This window comes from Oncorhynchus mykiss, chromosome 3 (genome assembly GCF_057628025.1).
Source record: "Oncorhynchus mykiss isolate SJ-2025 chromosome 3, ASM5762802v1, whole genome shotgun sequence".
Lineage (NCBI taxonomy): Eukaryota > Metazoa > Chordata > Actinopteri > Salmoniformes > Salmonidae > Oncorhynchus > Oncorhynchus mykiss.
The window spans coordinates 79,483,547-79,502,564 of record NC_143024.1 but is presented as its reverse complement, the minus strand read 5'-3'; the positions used below and the strand labels follow the sequence as shown (position 1 = coordinate 79,502,564).

At 44.3% G+C, this 19,018-nt stretch overlaps 2 protein-coding genes across 5 annotated transcripts in view; both read left to right on the top strand.

The window, feature by feature from the left end:
- Window positions 1-19,018, top strand: part of LOC110520455 (nectin-3) — a 100,147-nt gene that overhangs the window by 71,854 nt on the left and 9,275 nt on the right. The gene's annotated exons all lie outside the window — the stretch shown is intronic.
- Window positions 1-19,018, top strand: part of LOC110520454 (nectin-3) — a 49,152-nt gene that overhangs the window by 26,672 nt on the left and 3,462 nt on the right. For 2 of the 4 annotated variants that reach the window (XM_090230231.1, XM_090230232.1), the window contains one exon: window positions 9,209-9,311. In XM_090230231.1, the coding sequence (XP_090086357.1) occupies window positions 9,209-9,311 (103 nt within the window). Of the gene's footprint in view, window positions 1-648; window positions 755-880; window positions 924-1,023; window positions 1,102-1,210; window positions 4,080-9,208; window positions 9,460-19,018 lie in introns of those variants that run through there. The other 2 variants (XM_090230234.1, XM_090230233.1) reach the window with 2 other exon arrangements.

Below are 19,018 nucleotides of genomic sequence, written 5' to 3'. Positions count from 1 at the left end.
CAAGACATCCAACATAGAATGCCCAGTCAGATCACACCCTGACCAAACAAAACATAGAAACATACAAAGCAAACTATGGTCAGGGTGTGACAGTGAAGCCCTTTTTGTGCAAAGCAATGATGACAGCACGTGTTTCCTTGCAGGTAACCATAATTGACAGAGGAAGAACAATGATTCAAAGCCTCACCCTCCTTTTGAAGCTTCCAGTCTGTTATTCAAACTCAATCAGCATGACAGAGTGATCTCCAATCTTGTCCTTGTCAACACTCAACCTGTGTTAATGAGATAATCACTGACATGATGTCAGCTGGTCCATTTGTGGCAGGGCTGAAATGCAGTGGAATTTTTTGGGGGGATTAATTAGCATGGAAAGAGGGACTTCGTAATTAATTGCAATTCATCTGATCACTCGTCGTAACATTTTGGAGTATATGCAAATTGCCATCAAACAAAATGAGGCAGCAGACCTTGTGAAAATTAATATTTGTGCCATTCTCAAAACTTTTGGCCACGACTGTAGTATTATCTCTTTGTTTTCTGCAGGAAAGTGTTTGCATCAGAGCCATTATGTTTCCTAGGGCAACATGATTACATGTCATTATAAATACAGACTGTTTCTTATATTAACGGTCTCCTCTCTCCTCACAGAGACCTCTGCTGCCTGTTGGGTTCTACTCATTCTAGTCATTCTCTGTCTGATTGTTGCTGCGGCTGCACTCATGTGGTACCGGTACAAATACGGACAGTTTCCTTGGTAATATCAACTATTGTAATATTATGAACAAAACGTTCCATTATGAAAAAAAATAGTTTTCATTTGATGATCATATATGGATTTGGATCAAATTCAGATTATATTTTTTTCTTGACGATTTTCTAGGAGTCCAATCATTGCCAATAACCAGTTCCAGGCACCACCACAGGTATGTGACTATGTTGAAGTCCACCATTGTTGTGTGATTAACCTATCTCATCAGCCACCTTTTGGTATGCAATAATAATGTTATAATGTCTGATGACAAGGTTGAGGAAGATGAACCTGGGACGTCTGGGTTCTAACACTCCAAACCAGGAAGGTGGATAAGGGAGAAGTAACGTGATGTAAGGAACACACATTATTTTTATTATTATTTTGTATTTTTAACATGATTTATATCTTGTTTGAGGTCTTGTCTATTCATGAGGTATGATTGTTGTGCTTTTTTTAAAGAAATCACTGGACAGCCTGAGAACAGATGCCAGAAGAAGCGCAGACATGCACTATGTGGGGGAAGAATTCCAGTCTGCACATTCTCCAACGCTACAGCCATTTGCAAGAACAGGCACATTCTCCAACTTTAAAAAAATATGTATTTAACTAGGCAAGTGACTTAAGAACAAATTCTTATTTACAATGACGGCCTACACCGGCCAAACTCGGACAACGCTGGGAAAATTGTGCGACGCCCTATGGGACTCCCAATCACAGCCAGTTGTGATACAGTCTGGATTTAAAACAGGTTGTCTGTAGTGACCTCTCTAGCACTGAGATGCAGTGTCTTAGACCACTGTGCCACTTGGGAGCCTAATGAACAGGGACCCTATGCAGGATTCTCTGTGACATTAGAAACCTCAGCTTGGCCCCTCCACCACAGCTTTAAATAGTGCTGGTCCTCTTTTCCGTTTTTTGTTCCCCTCTCATGGACTTTGCCTTGCCGTGGTGGAGGGGCATTGTTGCTTCAGTGGGAACAACAACTTTCCTTTATGTATATGCACTGCTCAAAAAAATAAAGGGAACACTAAAATAACACATCCTAGATCTGAATGAATGAAATATTCTTATTAAATACTTTTTTCTTTACATAGTTGAATGTGCTGACAACAAAATCACACAAAATGATCAATGGAAATCAAATTTATCAACCCATGGAGGTCTGGATTTGGAGTCACACTCAAAATTAAAGTTGAAAACAACACTACAGGCTGATCCAACTTTGATGTAATGTCCTTAACACAAGTCAAAATGAGGCTCAGTAGTGTGTGGGGCCTCCATGTGCCTGTATGACCTCCCTACAACGCCTGGGCATGCTCCTGATGAGGTTGCGGATGGTCTCCTGAGGGATCTCCTCCCAGACCTGGACTAAAGCATCCGCCAACTCCTGGACAGTCTGTGGTGCAATGTGGCGTTGGTGGATGGAGCGAGACATGATGTCCCAGATGTGCTCAATTGGATTCAGGTCTGGGGAACGGGCGGGCCAGTCCATAGCATCAATGCCTTCCTCTTGCAGGAACTGCTGATACACTCCAGCCACATGAGGAACCCAGGGCCAACCGCACCAGCATATGGTCTCACAAGGGGTCTGAGGATCTCATCTCGGTACCTAACGGCAGTCAGGCTACCTCTGGCGAGCACATGGAGGGCTGTGTGGACCCCCAAAGAAATACCACCCCACACTATGACTGACCCACCACCAAACCGGTCATGCTGGAGGATGTTGCATGCAGCAGAACGTTCTCCACGACATCTCCAGACTCTGTCACGTCTGTCACATGTGCTTAGTGTGAACCTGCTTTCATCTGTGAAGAGCACAGGGCGCCAATGGCGAATTTGACAATCTTGGTGTTCTCTGGCAAATGCCAAACGTCCTGCACGGTGTTGTGCTGTAAGCACAACCCCCACCTGTGGACGTCGGGCCCTCATACCACCCTCATGGAGTCTGTTTCTGACCGTTTGAGCAGACCAATGCAAATTTGTGGCCTGCTGGAGGTCATTTTGCAGGGCTCTGGCAGTGCTCCTCCTGCTCCTCCTTGCACAAAGGCAGAGGTAGCGGTCCTGCTGCTGGGTTGTTGCCCTCCTACGGCCTCCTCCACGTCTCCTGATGTACTGGCCTGCCTCCTGGTAGCGCCCCCATGCTCTGGACACTACGCTGACAGACACAGCCAACCTTCTGGCCACAGCTCGCATTGATGTGCCATCCTGGATGAGCTGCACTACTTGAGCCACTTGTGTGGGTTGTAGACTCTGTCTCATGCTACCACTAGAGTGAAAGCACCGCCAGCATTCAAAAGTGACCAAAACATCAGCCAGGAAGCATAGGAACTGAGAAGTGGTCCACTCCTTTATTGGGGGTGTCTTGCTAATTGCCTGTAATTTCCACCTGTTGTCTATTCCATTTGCACAACAGCATGTGAAATTTATTGTCAATCAGTGTTGCTTCCTAAGTGGACAGTTTGATTTCACAGAAGTGTGATTGACTTGGAGTTACATTGTGTTGTTTAAGTGATCCCTTTATTTTTTTGAGCAGTGTATATGGTGCATGTTGAATCCAACTAAAAGGAGGTCAGGTATAATCTAAATAACATGTGCAAATGGAGAATATTGTCAGTAATGACTAGACAAACCCTGGCTGATGGTGGTTCTTGCAGCTGCTCTAAAATGAATTCCTTCATATTATGCAGCCTTATGGGGTCTGGTACAGGGATAAAAGGAACCGAAACCAAAGGTGTGGCTAGTTTTTTTTTTTTTTACCTAACTAGGCATGTCAGTTAAGAACACATTCTTATTTTCAATGATAAACCAGAACAGTGAGTTAACTGCCTTGTTCAGGGGCAAGAACAACAGATTTTTATCTTGTCGGTTCTGGGATTTGATCTTGCAACCTTTCAGTTACTAGTCCAACGCTCTAACCACTAGGCTACCTGCCACCCATGGCTACTGAGCCACTGGGGACAGAAGCTCCACTAACAGCTGCCTTATGATCCATGCATTAACCCTATCTCTGATAAACCCTGTTATTTGTTTTTTTTTAGCCTAGTATTAGTGTAGCATGGCATTCTTTGATCACCAGTAGTTACTGTAGGTAGTTAGTAGTTATAATGCAGTTATTTTCCCTATATTATTAGCTAGAATGCAGGTCTAGTTACAATGCAGATATTTTCACTAAGTTAATTGTTAGAATGCAGGTTAGAAAGAGACTGTTATGTCATGTCTTGTTCAAAATGTACACACAATTTTCACAAGGCCTTGCTTTGCTTCATGCAAAGTCCTTGTATTTCAGCCTTGGAACTAGAAACACACAGGGGCAAGCGGTTTCCTGGTCGTTGTGGCTCTGTTCTGTCTGCTTGATTGATGATATGGGAGTGGGTCTTATAGACCACATGGGGGTTCCGGGCAGATTAATTCCCTCCTCTGATCCATGAACTGTTTTAGCCTCAACTTCCTCCCAACCCAATCTTCCAAAATACATTAATTCTTATCAAGTTAAAGCATTCCTAAAGGTTAACCTAGTGTGCACTTCTGCCTTTTAATCAACAAGAAGAGACATGTCTGTTGGTTTATGGGTGGTAGTGGCAGTGGGTGGTGTGTGTGTACATTACTAGTGTACATTTCTTTGTGTTGGTTTTATTCACACATACTGATTGGTTGGATGCTAATTAATCCTATACTATTCTGAGTGGGATATGCATTTCGTTCAGTGAAATTTAAAATAATCCAATATCTCTAGTGACCAGGCACTGCAGTGAACAGTAGCTGTATGACCACTCAAAAAAGGAGAAGAAGAAAGAAGAAGGAAGTCAGTGAAAACCACAGTTTGGTTGCAACCACCAAACTTGCATCAGAGATAAATAATGATATTTTTGAACATCTGCTAGACGGTTAGCAGTTGTTTCCTTCCTGAGAATATATTTTTAACTACTCTTTAGTTTCAGTGCTTTTGAACATATTGTAAACTGTTAAAAATCATTCAGAAGTTTGTGACTGAGTCTACCTATTATTATAGTATTATTATATTATTATCATTATTATTATTCTATATTATTATAATTATATGTTTACGTGTTGTGTGCAGTATGTAAAGAATTGCTACTTTTATAATATTTTTTATTTAACCTTTATTTAGCCAGAAAGTCCCATTTGGGTTCAGAAAAGGGAGACCTGGCCAGAAGGCTAGCAGAAAATACAAAAGAACACACAGAATTCAAAAGTACAGTGCATACACAACAAAAACATGACTCCCTCACATTACTCTGTTCCCCGGAGATGGGAAGTTTCCCTTTGCAACGTGTAACCAGTGACAGAGGGGTGATACAGAGAGATTGATGAAAACAAAAAACTGTAAAAAGAACTATCAAGACAAAGAGATATCAGATAACGGACATTGAAACTCTTTCTCTCAAATAAGTCACTGTTTCTGGACTGAATGCTAGTAGCTAAGCCTCCGGCCAAGTTCCTACATTTATTAATATGCTGTTACTCTGAGCACTAAGTCCATTCTTAGTATCGATGCGAAGGCGCATTGAAGCTGTCCTGGCAGGTCGTGGTGGCCTAAAACCCTGTTAACACACTCTATATACAGTTGAAGTCAGAAGTTTACATACACCTTAGCCAAGTACATTTAAACTAATTTTTTCAAAATTCCTGACATTTAATCCCAGCAAACATTTTCCTGTTTTACGTCAGTTAGGATCCCTTTATTTTAAGAATGTGAAATGTGAGAATAATAGTAGAGAGAATTATTTATTTCAGCTTTTATTTCTTTCATCACATTCCCAGTGGGTCAGAAGTTTACATACACTCAATTAGTGTATAGTAGCATTGCCTTTCAATTGTTTAACTTGGGTCAAACGTTTTGGGTAGCCTTCCACAAGCTTCCCACAATAAGTTGGGGGAATTTTGGCCCATTCCCCCTGACAGAGCTGGTGTAACTGAGTCAGGTTTGTTGGCCTCCTTGCTCGCACACACTTTTGCAGTTCTGCCTGCAAATTTGTGGCTTTGTGATGGACACTCCAATACCTTGACTTTGTTGTCCTTAAGCCATTTTGCGACAACTTTGGAAGGAAGTATGCTTGGGGTCATTGTCCATTTGAGGACCCATTTGCAATCAAGATTTAACTTCCTGACTGATGTCTTGAGATGTTGCTTCAATATATCAACAACATTTTCCTGCTAAATGATGAGATCTATTTTGTGAAGTGCACCAGTCCCTCCTGCAGCAAAGCACCCCCACAATATGATGCTGCCACCCCCATTCTTCACGGTTTGGATGGTGTTCTTCGGCTTGGAAGCCTCCCCCTTTTTCTTCCAAACAGAATGATGGTCATTATGGCTAAACAGTTCTAGTTTTGTTTCATCAGACCAGAGGACATTCCTCCAAAAAGTGTGATCTTCATCCCCAGGTGCAGTTGCAAACCGTAGTCTGGCTTTTATATGGTGGTTTTGGAGCAGTGGCTTCCCTGTTGTTGAGTGGCCTTTCAGGTTATGTCGATATAGGACTCGTTTTACTGTGGATATAGATACTTTTGTACCTGTTTCCTCCAGAATCTTCACAAGGTCCTTTGCTGTTGTTCTGGGATTGATTTGCACTTTTCGCAACCAAAGTACGTTCATCTCTAGGAGACAGAACACGTCTCCTTCCTGAGCGGTATGACGGCTGCGTGGTCCCATGGTGTTTTTACTTGCACACGTTTGTTTGTACGGATCAACGTGGTACCTTCAGGCGTTTGGAAATTGCTCCCAAGAATGAACCAGACTTGTGGAGGTCTACAATTGTCTGATTTCTTTAGATTTTTCCATGATGTCAAGCAAAGAGGTACTGAGTTTGAAGGTATGCCTTGAAATACATCCACAGGTACACCTCCAATTGACTCAAATGATGTCAATTAGCCTAATCGAAGCTTCTAAAGGCATGACGTCATCTTCTGGAATTTTCCAAGTTGTTTAAAGGCACAGTCAACTTAGCGTTTTCATTCGTCTGACCCACTGGAATTGTGATACAGTGAATTATAAGTGAAATCATCTGTCCATAAACAATTGTTGTAAAAAATTACTTGTGTCATGCACAAAGTAGATGTCCTAACCAACTTGCCAAAACTATAGTTTGTTCACAAGAAATTTGTGGAGTGGTTTAAAAACGAGTTTTAATGACTTGTGGGGACACGAACCCTATGTCTTTGTACTTAGAATCTTTATTTCTAAGAGTGTATCCTCTTTCTCAAGCAGTAAACAGGAGAAGCACCCATAGTTTCCCTAATGGTGCAACAAATGCTGAAATATAAAGAATACACCACTATATCCAGCATTCCTTAACGGCATAATCACTGGGCTGTGAATACTTTTCAGTGGAACTGGTGAAGCTGAAAAACTGATTTTGGGTGTGTGTGAGACTTAAATCCTGAGATGCATGTACCTCTCATCATGGTGAGCTAAAACCTGTTAAAACTTGATTGCCCATACCTCCAGTACAGTAAATGTGTAGCTACTAATGATGTATATTGCAATTGACCAGATAGAAAACATGAAAGGGTTTATTTAAAGTGTGTTGATCATGTAACATGAGCATTTGGATAAGTTTCACATGACGGGCTGTGTGTGTTTGGGTTGTTCTTTCATGTATAGTTCCACATTGATCATTGGTGACTGTCTACTCTTACATTATGGCCTTTAGATGATGGTTCAAAAAATTATGATGGTTCAAAAAATTATGATCGTACAAAAAATTATGATCGTACAAAAAATGATGATGGTACAAAAAATGATGATGGTACAAAAATGATGATGGTACAAAAAATGATGATGGTACAAAAAATGATGATGGTACAAAAAATGATGATGGTACAAAAAATGATGATGGTACAAAAAATGATGATGGTACAAAAAATGATGATGGTACAAAAAAAAGAACAGTTGATTTTTTCTTTGTTTTATCTTTTTTCCAGACCTATTGTTATATTTTACTACATTCCTTTCATATTTCCATGAGTGTTTCCTTTCAAATGGTACCAAGAATATGCATATCCTTGCTTCAGGGCCTGAGCTATAGGCAGTTAGATTTGGGTATGTCATTTTAGGCGAAAATTTGAAAAAAGGGGCTAATCCTTAAAAGGTTTTAAGTTCCACCTACTGCTCAGAGACTGTAGAGTCATTGTTATGGGTGTCATATATCTGCCTTGGTATGGGTGTGTGAGTGTAGGTCTATTTACATTCTATATCTGCAGTAGCTGTAACCACCTCGATGTCTCTCTTTCACTCGCTGTCTCTCTCAATGTCTCTCTCTATCAAATCAAATATGTCGAATTTACAAGCATTTCGCTACACCCGCAATAACATCTGGTAAACATTTGTATGTGACCAATAAAATTTGATTTGAACTCAACTGGTGTAGACTTTAAAGTGAAATGCTTGCTTACAAACCTTTCCCAACGATGCAGAGTTTAAAAAAGCATTGTAATAAATAAATTAGTAACAAACACAAGAGAAATACAAAACAATATACAACAATGGGGCTATTTACAGGAAGTACCAGTACCAGATCAATGTGCAGAAGTACAGGTAGTTGATGTAGATATGTACATGAAGGCAAGGTAAAGTGACTAGGCATCAGGAGAGATAATAATAAGAGTAAAAGAAGGAACAGAGTTGCTGCAGAAAATGATGTGTAGAAGTGTGTGTGTGTGTTTCTGTGTTGGTACACATCTTTGTTATGTGTGTGTGTGTGCATATGTAGTGTTTGAATGTGTGAGGGATGTGTGTGGGAGTAACAGTGTAGTGTGGGTGTGTGAGTGAGTGTGTACTGTATATAAAGTCTAGTGAGTGTGCGTAGGGTCAGATCAAAATAGTAAGGGCAGATAGTTTGTGTACCATTAATTGACTATTCAGCAGTGGCTATTTAATAGTCTTATTGCTTGGGGTAGAAGCTGTCTCTGAGCCTGTTGGTCTGAGAGCCGATGCTCCAGTACCGTTTGCTGGGCGGTAGCAGAGTGAACAGTCTATGGCTTGGGTGGCTGAACTCTTTGGCAATTGTTCGGGGCTGCCTCTCACACCGCCTAATGTAGAGTCCGCACCACCTTTTTTAGCTCTTTACTTTCAAGCGCAGTTCAATTGCCATACCAAGAGGTGATGCAGCCAGTCAAGATGCTCTCAATGTAAAACTTTTTGAGGATCTGAGGGCCCTTTCTCTTCGTGGGTGTGTGTCGACCATGTTAAGTCATTACTGATGTGGACGTCAAGGAACTTAAAGCTCTCGACCCATTCCACAACAGCCCTGTCGATGTGGATGGGGGCGTGATCTTCCTTCTTTCTCTTATAGTCCACGATCAACTCCTTGGGCTTACTGACATTGAGGGAGAGGTTGTCCTGGCACCACACTGCTATGTCTCAGTCTTTCTCCCTATAGCCTGACACACTCTCTCTCTCTCTCTCTCTCTCTCTCTCTCTCTCTCTCTCTCTCAGATCCACCTCAGACAGTGAACATGACCCTTAGTGAGGCCTCTAAAGCCACAGTATTCCTTTGTGTAGCAGACAGCAACCCACACCCCAACTACACCTGGAGCAGGTACTCACTCCTATGTAAAATAGTTACAGTTTTTCTCAATTGCTAAAACACAATTTCTGAAGCCTTGCTCCATTTCCTGAAAACTTTCAACACAAAACCTCATCTTCAGGCACTATTTACATAACCTCTGACTCCTCTCGCAAAATGAAACATTCGCCTCAAAACAGTTTTACCTGTGTTCAAAATCAAACACGGCTCTCAAATCATAAACAAAGTGAACAAAATGATTTACACTCTCAAGCAGTCAGTAAACAACACACCGAAAAAATAAAAAATATTAATTTTTCCGTCATTGTCTTTCGATGAACGTGTTCTATCATAGTAGCTCAAAATTGATCAGAAATTACTACTCTGCTTTGCTCTTTGCAATTTTGTTTTTTGTTCTTCCTCCTTGTACCCCCATTTTTACAGTACTGTACCCTGCATCTCACAAACTTGTCCTTTGTCTCTGTGATACTGTAATTCTTGTTCTTTGTTGATATGAACCTGCAACCAGTCAAAATCTATTGAGAAGTCAGTACTGTTAATACATGGATAAGAAAGCACAATGTCCAGGGCCATACAATTTGGCCGTTGTACAGTATACAGCCTACAATGCACTGTACTACAGTATACTGTCATGTACTGTCATGTTGTGTCTTGTCCTTTCCCTTCACCCTGTCTCCCTCTGCTGGTCGTTGTTAGGTTACCTTTTCTCCCTCTCTTTCCCCCAGCTGTGCCTTGTCTCCTCCTAACCACCTCGTCACCCCGTTTCCCACCTGTTCCCTTTTTCCCTCTGATTAGGTCCCTATATCTCTCTCTGTTTTTGTTCCTGTCCTTGTCGGATTCTTGTTTGTTGTGTTTCATGCCTGAACCAGACTGTCGTCATGTTTGCTGTAACCTTGTCTTGTCCTGTCGGAATCTGCCGGTCCGTCTGAGCCTACCTATGTTTGGTAATTAAAGAAGCTCTGTTTAAGTTAATTCGCTTTTGGGTCCTCATTCACGCACCGTAACATATACAATACTAAAAGGGACAAAAAAGGAGTAAACGTGATCAATGTGCTTCTTCTTGTCTTTGGGCTGGGTCAGGCCAGAGCACTTCGTCGACATCACAAGCAAAATTGTCCCTCCTGAGAAAACAGGGGAAGAAGCCTCTTGTGTGGCGTATCCAGCCCTGACATGATTCCTCACCTATATCACCACAGGCTAAAACCATGGCTTGCAGCAGATTTACTCTGGTATTGGGTTGTCTATCATACACTTTCCATCTCCAAGAGGAGAAAAACTCCTCAATCGGATTCAGGAAAGGCGAGTATGGAGGGAGGTTCAAGTTCATAAACTGCCCATTGATGTTAAACCATTCCCTTACCTGAGCAGCTTGGTGGAAACTGACATTGTCCCACACTATCACATAGGTGGGAATGGGATTCTCATTTAGCTCTTGACCCTGCTGCTCTTGAACCTGCTGCTCAAATAAAATATATCTTAGATTGGCAGTAAATCTTAGAAGGTGCTGGGTGTTACAGTGCCTTGCGAAAGTATTCGGCCCCCTTGAACTTTGCGACCTTTTGCCACATTTCAGGCTTCAAACATAAAGATATAAAACTGTATTTTTTTGTGAAGAATCAACAACAAGTGGGACACAATCATGAAGTGGAATGACATTTATTGGATATTTAAAACTTTTTTAACAAATCAAAAACTGAAAAATTGGGCGTGCAAAATTATTCAGCCCCTTTACTTTCAGTGCAGCAAACTCTCTCCAGAAGTTCAGTGAGGATCTCTGAATGATCCAATGTTGACCTAAATGACTAATGATGATAAATACAATCCACCTGTGTGTAATCAAGTCTCCGTATAAATGCACCTGCACTGTGATAGTCTCAGAGGTCCGTTAAAAGCGTAGAGAGCATCATGAAGAACAAGGAACACACCAGGCAGGTCCGAGATACTGTTGTGAAGAAGTTTAAAGCCGGATTTGGATACAAAAAGATTTCCCAAGCTTTAAACATCCCAAGGAGCACTGTGCAAGTGATAATATTGAAATGGAAGGAGTATCAGACCACTGCAAATCTACCAAGACCTGGCCGTCCCTCTAAACTTTCAGCTCATACAAGGAGAAGACTGGTCAGAGATGCAGCCAAGAGGGCCATGATCACTCTAGATGAACTGCAGAGATCTACAGCTGAGGTGGGAGACTCTGTCCATAGGACAACAATCAGTTGTATATTGCACAAATCTGGCCTTTATGGAAGAGTGGCAAGAAGAAAGCCATTTCTTAAAGATATCCATAAAAAAGTGTCGTTTAAAGTTTGCCACAAGCCACCTGGGAGACACACCAAACATGTGGAAGAAGGTGCTCTGGTCAGATGAAACCAAAATTGGACTTTTTGGCAACAATGCAAAGCGTTATGTTTGGCGTAAAAGCAACACAGCTGAACACACGATCCCCACTGTCAAACATGGTGGTGGCAGCATCATGGTTTGGGCCTGCTTTTCTTCAGCAGGGACAGGGAAGATGGTTAAAATTGATGGGAAGATGGATGGAGCCAAATACAGGAACATTCTGGAAGAAAACCTGATGGAGTCTGCAAAAGACCTGAGACTGGGACGGAGATTTGTCTTCCAACAAGACAATGATCCAAAACATAAAGCAAAATCTACAATGGAATGGTTCAAAAATAAACATATCCAGGTGTTAGAATGGCCAAGTCAAAGTCCAGACCTGAATCCAATCGAGAATCTGTGGAAAGAACTGAAAACTGCTGTTCACAAATGCTCTCCATCCAACCTCACTGAGCTCGAGCTGTTTTGCAAGGAGGAATGGGAAAAAATTTCAGTCTCTCGATGTGCAAAACTGATAGAGACATACCCCAAGCGACTTACAGCTGTAATCGCAGCAAAAGGTGGCGCTACAAAGTATTAACTTAAGGGGGCTGAATAATTTTGCACGCCCAATTTTTCAGTTTTTGATTTGTTAAAAAAGTTTGAAATATCCAATAAATGTCGTTCCACTTCAAGATTGTTGTTGATTCTTCACAAAAAAAATACAGTTTTATATCTTTATGTTTGAAGCCTGAAATGTGGCAAAAGGTCGCAAAGTTCAAGGGGGCCGAATACTTTCGCAAGGCACTGTATATGGCCCGAGTGTAACATGGTGATGTAGAACACCATGGTTGCTGATAGCAGCACAGATTGTGACATTGCCACCTCGTTGACCAGGGACTTCAACAATGGCCCGCTGTCCAATCATGTTTCGGCCTCTCCTTCTCCTCTTTGTTAGATTGAAGCCTGCTTCATCGACAAAGATGAACTCATGGGGTCTGTCCAAGGATTCCAAGTCAAATATTGTCTGTGTAGAAATACAATATACTGTATGTAGGATTTTGTAAGTCATACAGAGACAGTGCTATACTGTAGAGTACAATTAGGCTTCTGATTCACATACAATGTATGTACTGAAGAGTAATGTCATTCACATAGTATGTGTTAGTACTGTAGACAATCTGGATTACAGTAAATATTTCTGAATACACTTACTTGCACATACTGAGCTCGCAGTTCTTTCACCCTTGGTGAGTTGCACTCAAAAGGTACTCTGTATACTTGTTTCATTCGCATCCTGTTACGATGGAGGACACGGCCAATTGTGGAAATGCTCACACTGTCGATTCCCTGGAAGTGTGTGTTGTCTTGTATCACTCGTTCCTGGATTTCTCTGAGTCGTATTGCATTATCTTGAAGGACCATGCCAACTATAACGGCCTCTTGGTCCTGAGTGAATATAGCTGTCCTTCCACCTGCATGTGGCTGCCTTGCAATTCTACAAAAAGTAGTTGTGCAGTTACAAAACATATTCATGCAGTACAATACATACAGTGATTAACTTTACAAATGTCTATTGAAACAGCTGCATATAGTGTAGTACAGTAAATTTGCAATTTCAAAAATACAGTAGTATCCTGTACCTGTTCTCTTCTCTGAATGTCCTTACTATGGTGGACACAGAAAATCGTCTCAAATTGGGTTGCACTCTAAGTCCTGCTTCCCTCATTGTCAGTCCATGGACAAGAACATGGTCTATAACTGTTGCTTGAATTTGATCAGATATTTCCACTCTTTGTCTTCCTCTTCCTCTTTGTCCTCCTCTTCCTCTTTCTTGCCCTCCTCCTCCTCTTCCTCCTCGTTGCCCACCTCGCATACGCACTCGTCCTCTCACATTGTTTCTTCTATCCATTCTCAGACTTTCTCCTTTCCACCTTCAACAACCTGTTTGCTCTCTGAACTGGCTTATATTGGTTGTGTCGCATCATGTGAAACAGGTTAAATCAATTTTGAGTGGTTGTGTTCAATCAATGACATGTCTTCTCTATTTGTATTTGATTGTTACCACTTGTGTTTACCAGTATGGATGACATGTGCATTAGAGTGCAGAATATGTTTTGAGAATGAGAATGTGTTTAGAGTTTTGCTGAAAAGTCTAAGTGAGATCTGCAAATTGTGTTTTACCATGTGAAATGGTTTAAGGTATTGATAACAGACTGCATAATTAGCTAAATGAGTCCAGGCAACTGAGAACTTTGTTCAGCCAATGGGTTTTAGTGTTGTAGCAATTGAGAAAAACTGTAAATCCAGTTTAAATGTAAATGTTAGCTGTACATGTACACTACCGTTAAAAAGAGCGGGTCACTTAGAAATGTCCTTGTTTTTGAAAGAAAAGCTTTTTTTTTGTCTATTTACAATAACATGAAATTGATCAGAAATACAGTGTAGATATTGTTAATGTTGTAAATGACTATTGTAGTTGGAAACGGCAGATTTTTTATGGAATATCTAAAATAGGCGTACATGTTACGGTGAGTGAATGAGGACCCAAAAGCGAACTAACTTAAACAGAGCTTCTTTAATAACCAAACATAGGTAGGCTCAGATAGACCGGCAGATTCCGACAGGACAGGACAAGGTTACAGCAAACATGACGATAGTCTGGTTCAGGCATGAAACACAACAAACAAGAATCCGACAAAGACAGGAGCAGAAACAGAGAGAGATATAGGGACCTAATCAGAGGGAAAAAGGGAACAGGTGGGAAACGGGGTGAATGGGTAGTTAGGAGGAGACAAGGAACAGCTGGGGGAAAGCGGGGGAGAAAAGGTAACCTAATACGACCAGCAGAGGGAGACAGGGTGAAAGGAAAGGACAGAAAGACACAACATGACAATACATGACAGTACCCCCCCACTCACCGAGCGCCTCCTGGCGCACTCGAGGAGGAAACCTGGCGGCAACGGAGGAAATCCTCGATCAGCGCACGGTCCAGCACGTCCCGAGAGGGAACCCAACTCCTCTCCTCAGGACCGTACCCCTCCCAATCTACGAGGTACTGGTGACCACGGCGCCGAGGACGCATGTCCAAAATCCTGCGGACCCTGTAGATGGGTGCGCCCTCGACAAGGATGGGGGGGGGGGGGGGGAAGACGAGCGGGGGCGCGAAGAACGGGCTTGATACAGGAGACATGGAAGACCGGGTGGACGCGACGAAGGTATCGCGGAAGAAGAAGTCGAACTGCGACAGGATTAATGACCCGAGAAATACGGAACGGACCAATGAACCGCGGGGTCAACTTGCGAGAAGCCGTCTTAAGGGGAAGGTTCTGAGTGGAGAGCCAAACTCTCTGACCGCGACAATATCTAGGACTCTTAGTTCTACGCTTATTAGCAGCCCTCACAGTCTGCGTCCTATAACGGCAAAGTGCAGACCTGACCCTCTTCCAGGTGCGCTCGCAACGTTGGACAAAAGCCTGAGCGGAGGGGACGCTGGACTCGGCGAACTGAGATGAGAACAGCGGAGGCTGGTACCCGAGGCTACTCTGAAAAGGAGATAGCCCGGTCGCAGACGAAGGAAGCGAGTTGTGGGCGTATTCTGCCCAGGGGAGCTGTTCTGACCAAGACGCAGGGTTGCGAAAAGAAAGACTGCGTAAGATGCGACCAATAGTCTGATTGGCCCGTTCTGCTTGACCGTTAGACTGGGGGTGAAAGCCGGAAGAGAGACTGACGGAAGCCCCAATCAAACGGCAAAACTCCCTCCAAAATTGAGACGTGAATTGCGGACCTCTGTCCGAAACGACGTCTGACGGAAGGCCATGAATTCTGAAAACATTCTCGATGATGATTTGTGCCGTCTCTTTAGCAGAAGGAAGCTTAGCAAGGGGAATGAAATGAGCCGCCTTAGAGAACCTATCGACAACCGTAAGAATAACAGTCTTCCCCGCTGACGAAGGCAGTCCGGTGACAAAATCTAAGGCGATGTGAGACCACGGTCGAGAGGGAATGGGAAGCGGCCTGAGACGGCCGGCAGGAGGAGAGTTACCGGACTTAGTCTGCGCGCAGACCGAACAAGCAGCCACGAAACGACGCGTGTCATGCTCCCGGGTGGGCCACCAAAAACGCTGGCGAATGGAAGCAAGCGTACCCCGAACGCCAGGGTGGCCGGCTAACTTGGCAGAGTGAGCCCACTGAAGAACGGCCAGACGAGTAGGAACGGGAACGAAAAGAAGGTTCCTAGGACAAGCGCGCGGCGACGGAGTGTGAGTGAGCGCTTGCTTTACCTGCCTCTCAATTCCCCAGACAGTCAACCCGACAACACGCCCCTCAGGGAGAATCCCCTCGGGGTCAGTGGAGGCTACTGAAGAACTGAAGAGACGAGATAAAGCATCAGGCTTGGTGTTCTTAGAGCCCGGACGATAAGAAATCACGAACTCGAAACGAGCGAAAAACAGCGCCCAACGCGCCTGACGCGCATTAAGTCGTTTGGCAGAACGGATGTACTCAAGGTTCCTATGGTCAGTCCAAACGACAAAAGGAACGGTCGCGCCCTCCAACCACTGTCGCCATTCGCCTAGGGCTAACCGGATGGCGAGCAGTTCGCGGTTTCCCACATCATAGTTACGTTCCGACGGCGACAGGCGATGAGAAAAATACGCGCAAGGGTGGACCTTGTCGTCAGAGAGGGAGCGCTGAGAAAGAATGGCTCCCACGCCCACCTCTGACGCGTCAACCTCGACAACGAACTGTCTAGAGACGTCAGGTGTAACAAGGATAGGAGCGGATGTAAAACGATTCTTGAGGAGATCAAAAGCTCCCTGGGCGGAAACGGACCACTTAAAGCACGTCTTGACAGAAGTAAGGGCTGTGAGAGGAGCTGCCACCTGACCGAAATTACGGATGAAACGACGATAGAAGTTTGCGAAGCCGAGAAAGCGCTGCAGCTCGATGCGTGACTTAGGGGCGGGCCAATCAATGACAGCTTGGACCTTAGCGGGATCCATCTTAATGCCTTCAGCGGAAATAACAGAACCGAGAAATGTGACGGAGGAGGCATGAAAAGTGCACTTCTCAGCCTTCACAAAAAGACAATTCTCTAAAAGGCGCTGGAGGACACGTCGAACGTGCTGAACATGAATCTGGAGTGACGGTGAAAAAATCAGGATATCGTCAAGGTAAACGAAAACAAAGATGTTCAGCATGTCTCTCAGGACATCATTGACTAATGCCTGAAAGACAGCTGGAGCGTTAGCGAGGCCGAAAGGAAGAACCCGGTATTCAAAGTGCCCTAACGGAGTGTTAAACGCCGTCTTCCACTCGTCCCCCTCCCTGATGCGCACGAAATGGTAAGCGTTACGAAGGTCCAACTTAGTGAAAAACCTGGCTCCCTGCAGGATCTCGAAGGCTGAAGACATAAGAGGAAGCGGATAACGATTCTTCACTGTTATGTCATTCAGCCCTCGATAATCTATGCAGGGGCGCAGAGACCCGTCCTTCTTCTTGACAAAAAAAAACCCCGCTCCGGCGGGAGAGGAGGAGGGGACTATGGTACCGGCGTCAAGAGCTACAGACAAATAATCCTCGAGAGCCTTACGTTCGGGAGCCGACAGAGAGTATAGTCTACCCCGGGGGGGAATGGTTCCCGGAAGGAGATCAATACTACAATCATACGACCGGTGTGGAGGAAGAGAGGTGGCCCTGGACCGACTGAACACCGTGCGCAGATCGTGATATTCCTCCGGCACCCCTGTCAAATCACCAGGCTCCTCCTGTGAAGAAGAGACAGAGGAAACAGGAGGGATAGCAGACATTAAACATTTCACATGACAAGAGACGTTCCAGGAGAGGATAGAATTACTAGACCAATTAATGGAAGGATTATGACAAACTAGCCAGGGATGGCCCAAAACAACAGGTGTAAAAGGTGAACGAAAAATTAAAAAAGAAATGGTTTCGCTATGATTACCAGAAACAGTGAGGGTTAAAGGTAGCGTCTCACGCTGAATCCTGGGGAGAGGACTACCATCCAGGGCGAACAAGGCCGTGGACTCCCTTAACTGTCTGAGAGGAATGTCATGTTCCCGAGCCCAGGTCTCGTCCATAAAACAGCCCTCCGCCCCAGAGTCTATTAAGGCACTGCAGGAAGCTGACGAACCGGTCCAGCGTAGATGGACCGACAAGGTAGTGCAGGATCTTGAAGGAGAGACAGGAGTAGTAGCGCTCACCAGTAGCCCTCCGCTTACTGATGAGCTCTGGCTTTTACTGGACATGAAGTGACAAAATGACCAGCAGAACCGCAATAGAGACAGAGGCGGTTGGTGATTCTCCGTTCCCTCTCCTTAGTCGAGATGCGGATACCTCCCAGCTGCATAGGCTCAGCTCCCGAGCCGGCAGAGGAAGATGGTAGTGATGCGGAGAGGGGGGCAACGGAGAGCGCGAGCTCCTTTCCACGAGCTCGGTGACGAAGATCAACCCGTCGCTCAATGCGAATAGCGAGTTCAATCAAGGAATCCACGCTGGAAGGAACCTCCCGGGAGAGAATCTCATCCTTTACCTCTGCGCGGAGACCCTCCAGAAGACGAGCGAGCAAGGCCGGCTCGTTCCAGCCACTGGAGGCAGCAAGAGTGCGAAACTCAATAGAGTAGTCAGTTATGGATCGATTGCCTTGACATAGGGAAGACAGGGCCCTGGAAGCCTCCTCCCCAAAAACAGATCGATCAAAAACCCGTATCATCTCCTCCTTAAAGTCCTGATACTGGTTAGTACACTCAGCCCTTGCCTCCCAGATTGCCGTGCCCCACTCACGAGCCCGTCCAGTAAGGAGAGATATGACGTAGGCGACACGAGCAGTGCTCCTGGCGTAAGTGTTGGGCTGGAGAGAAAACACAATATCACACTGGGTGAGGAACGAGCGGCATTCAGTGGGCTCCCCAGAGTAACACGGCGGGTTATTGATTCTGGGCTCCGGAGATTCGAAAGCCCTGGAAGTGGCCGGTGGATCGAGGCGGAGATGGTGAACCTGTTCTGTGAGGTTGGAGACTTGGGTGGCCAGGGTCTCAACGGCATGTCGAGCAGCAGACAATTCCTGCTCGTGTCTGCCTAGCATCGCTCCCTGGATCTCGACGGCTGAGTGGAGAGGATCCGAAGTCGCTGGGTCCATTCTTGGTCGGATTCTTCTGTTACGGTGAGTGAATGAGGACCCAAAAGCGAACTAACTTAAACAGAGCTTCTTTAATAACCAAACATAGGTAGGCTCAGATAGACCGGCAGATTCCGACAGGACAGGACAAGGTTACAGCAAACATGACGATAGTCTGGTTCAGGCATGAAACACAACAAACAAGAATCCGACAAAGACAGGAGCAGAAACAGAGAGAGATATAGGGACCTAATCAGAGGGAAAA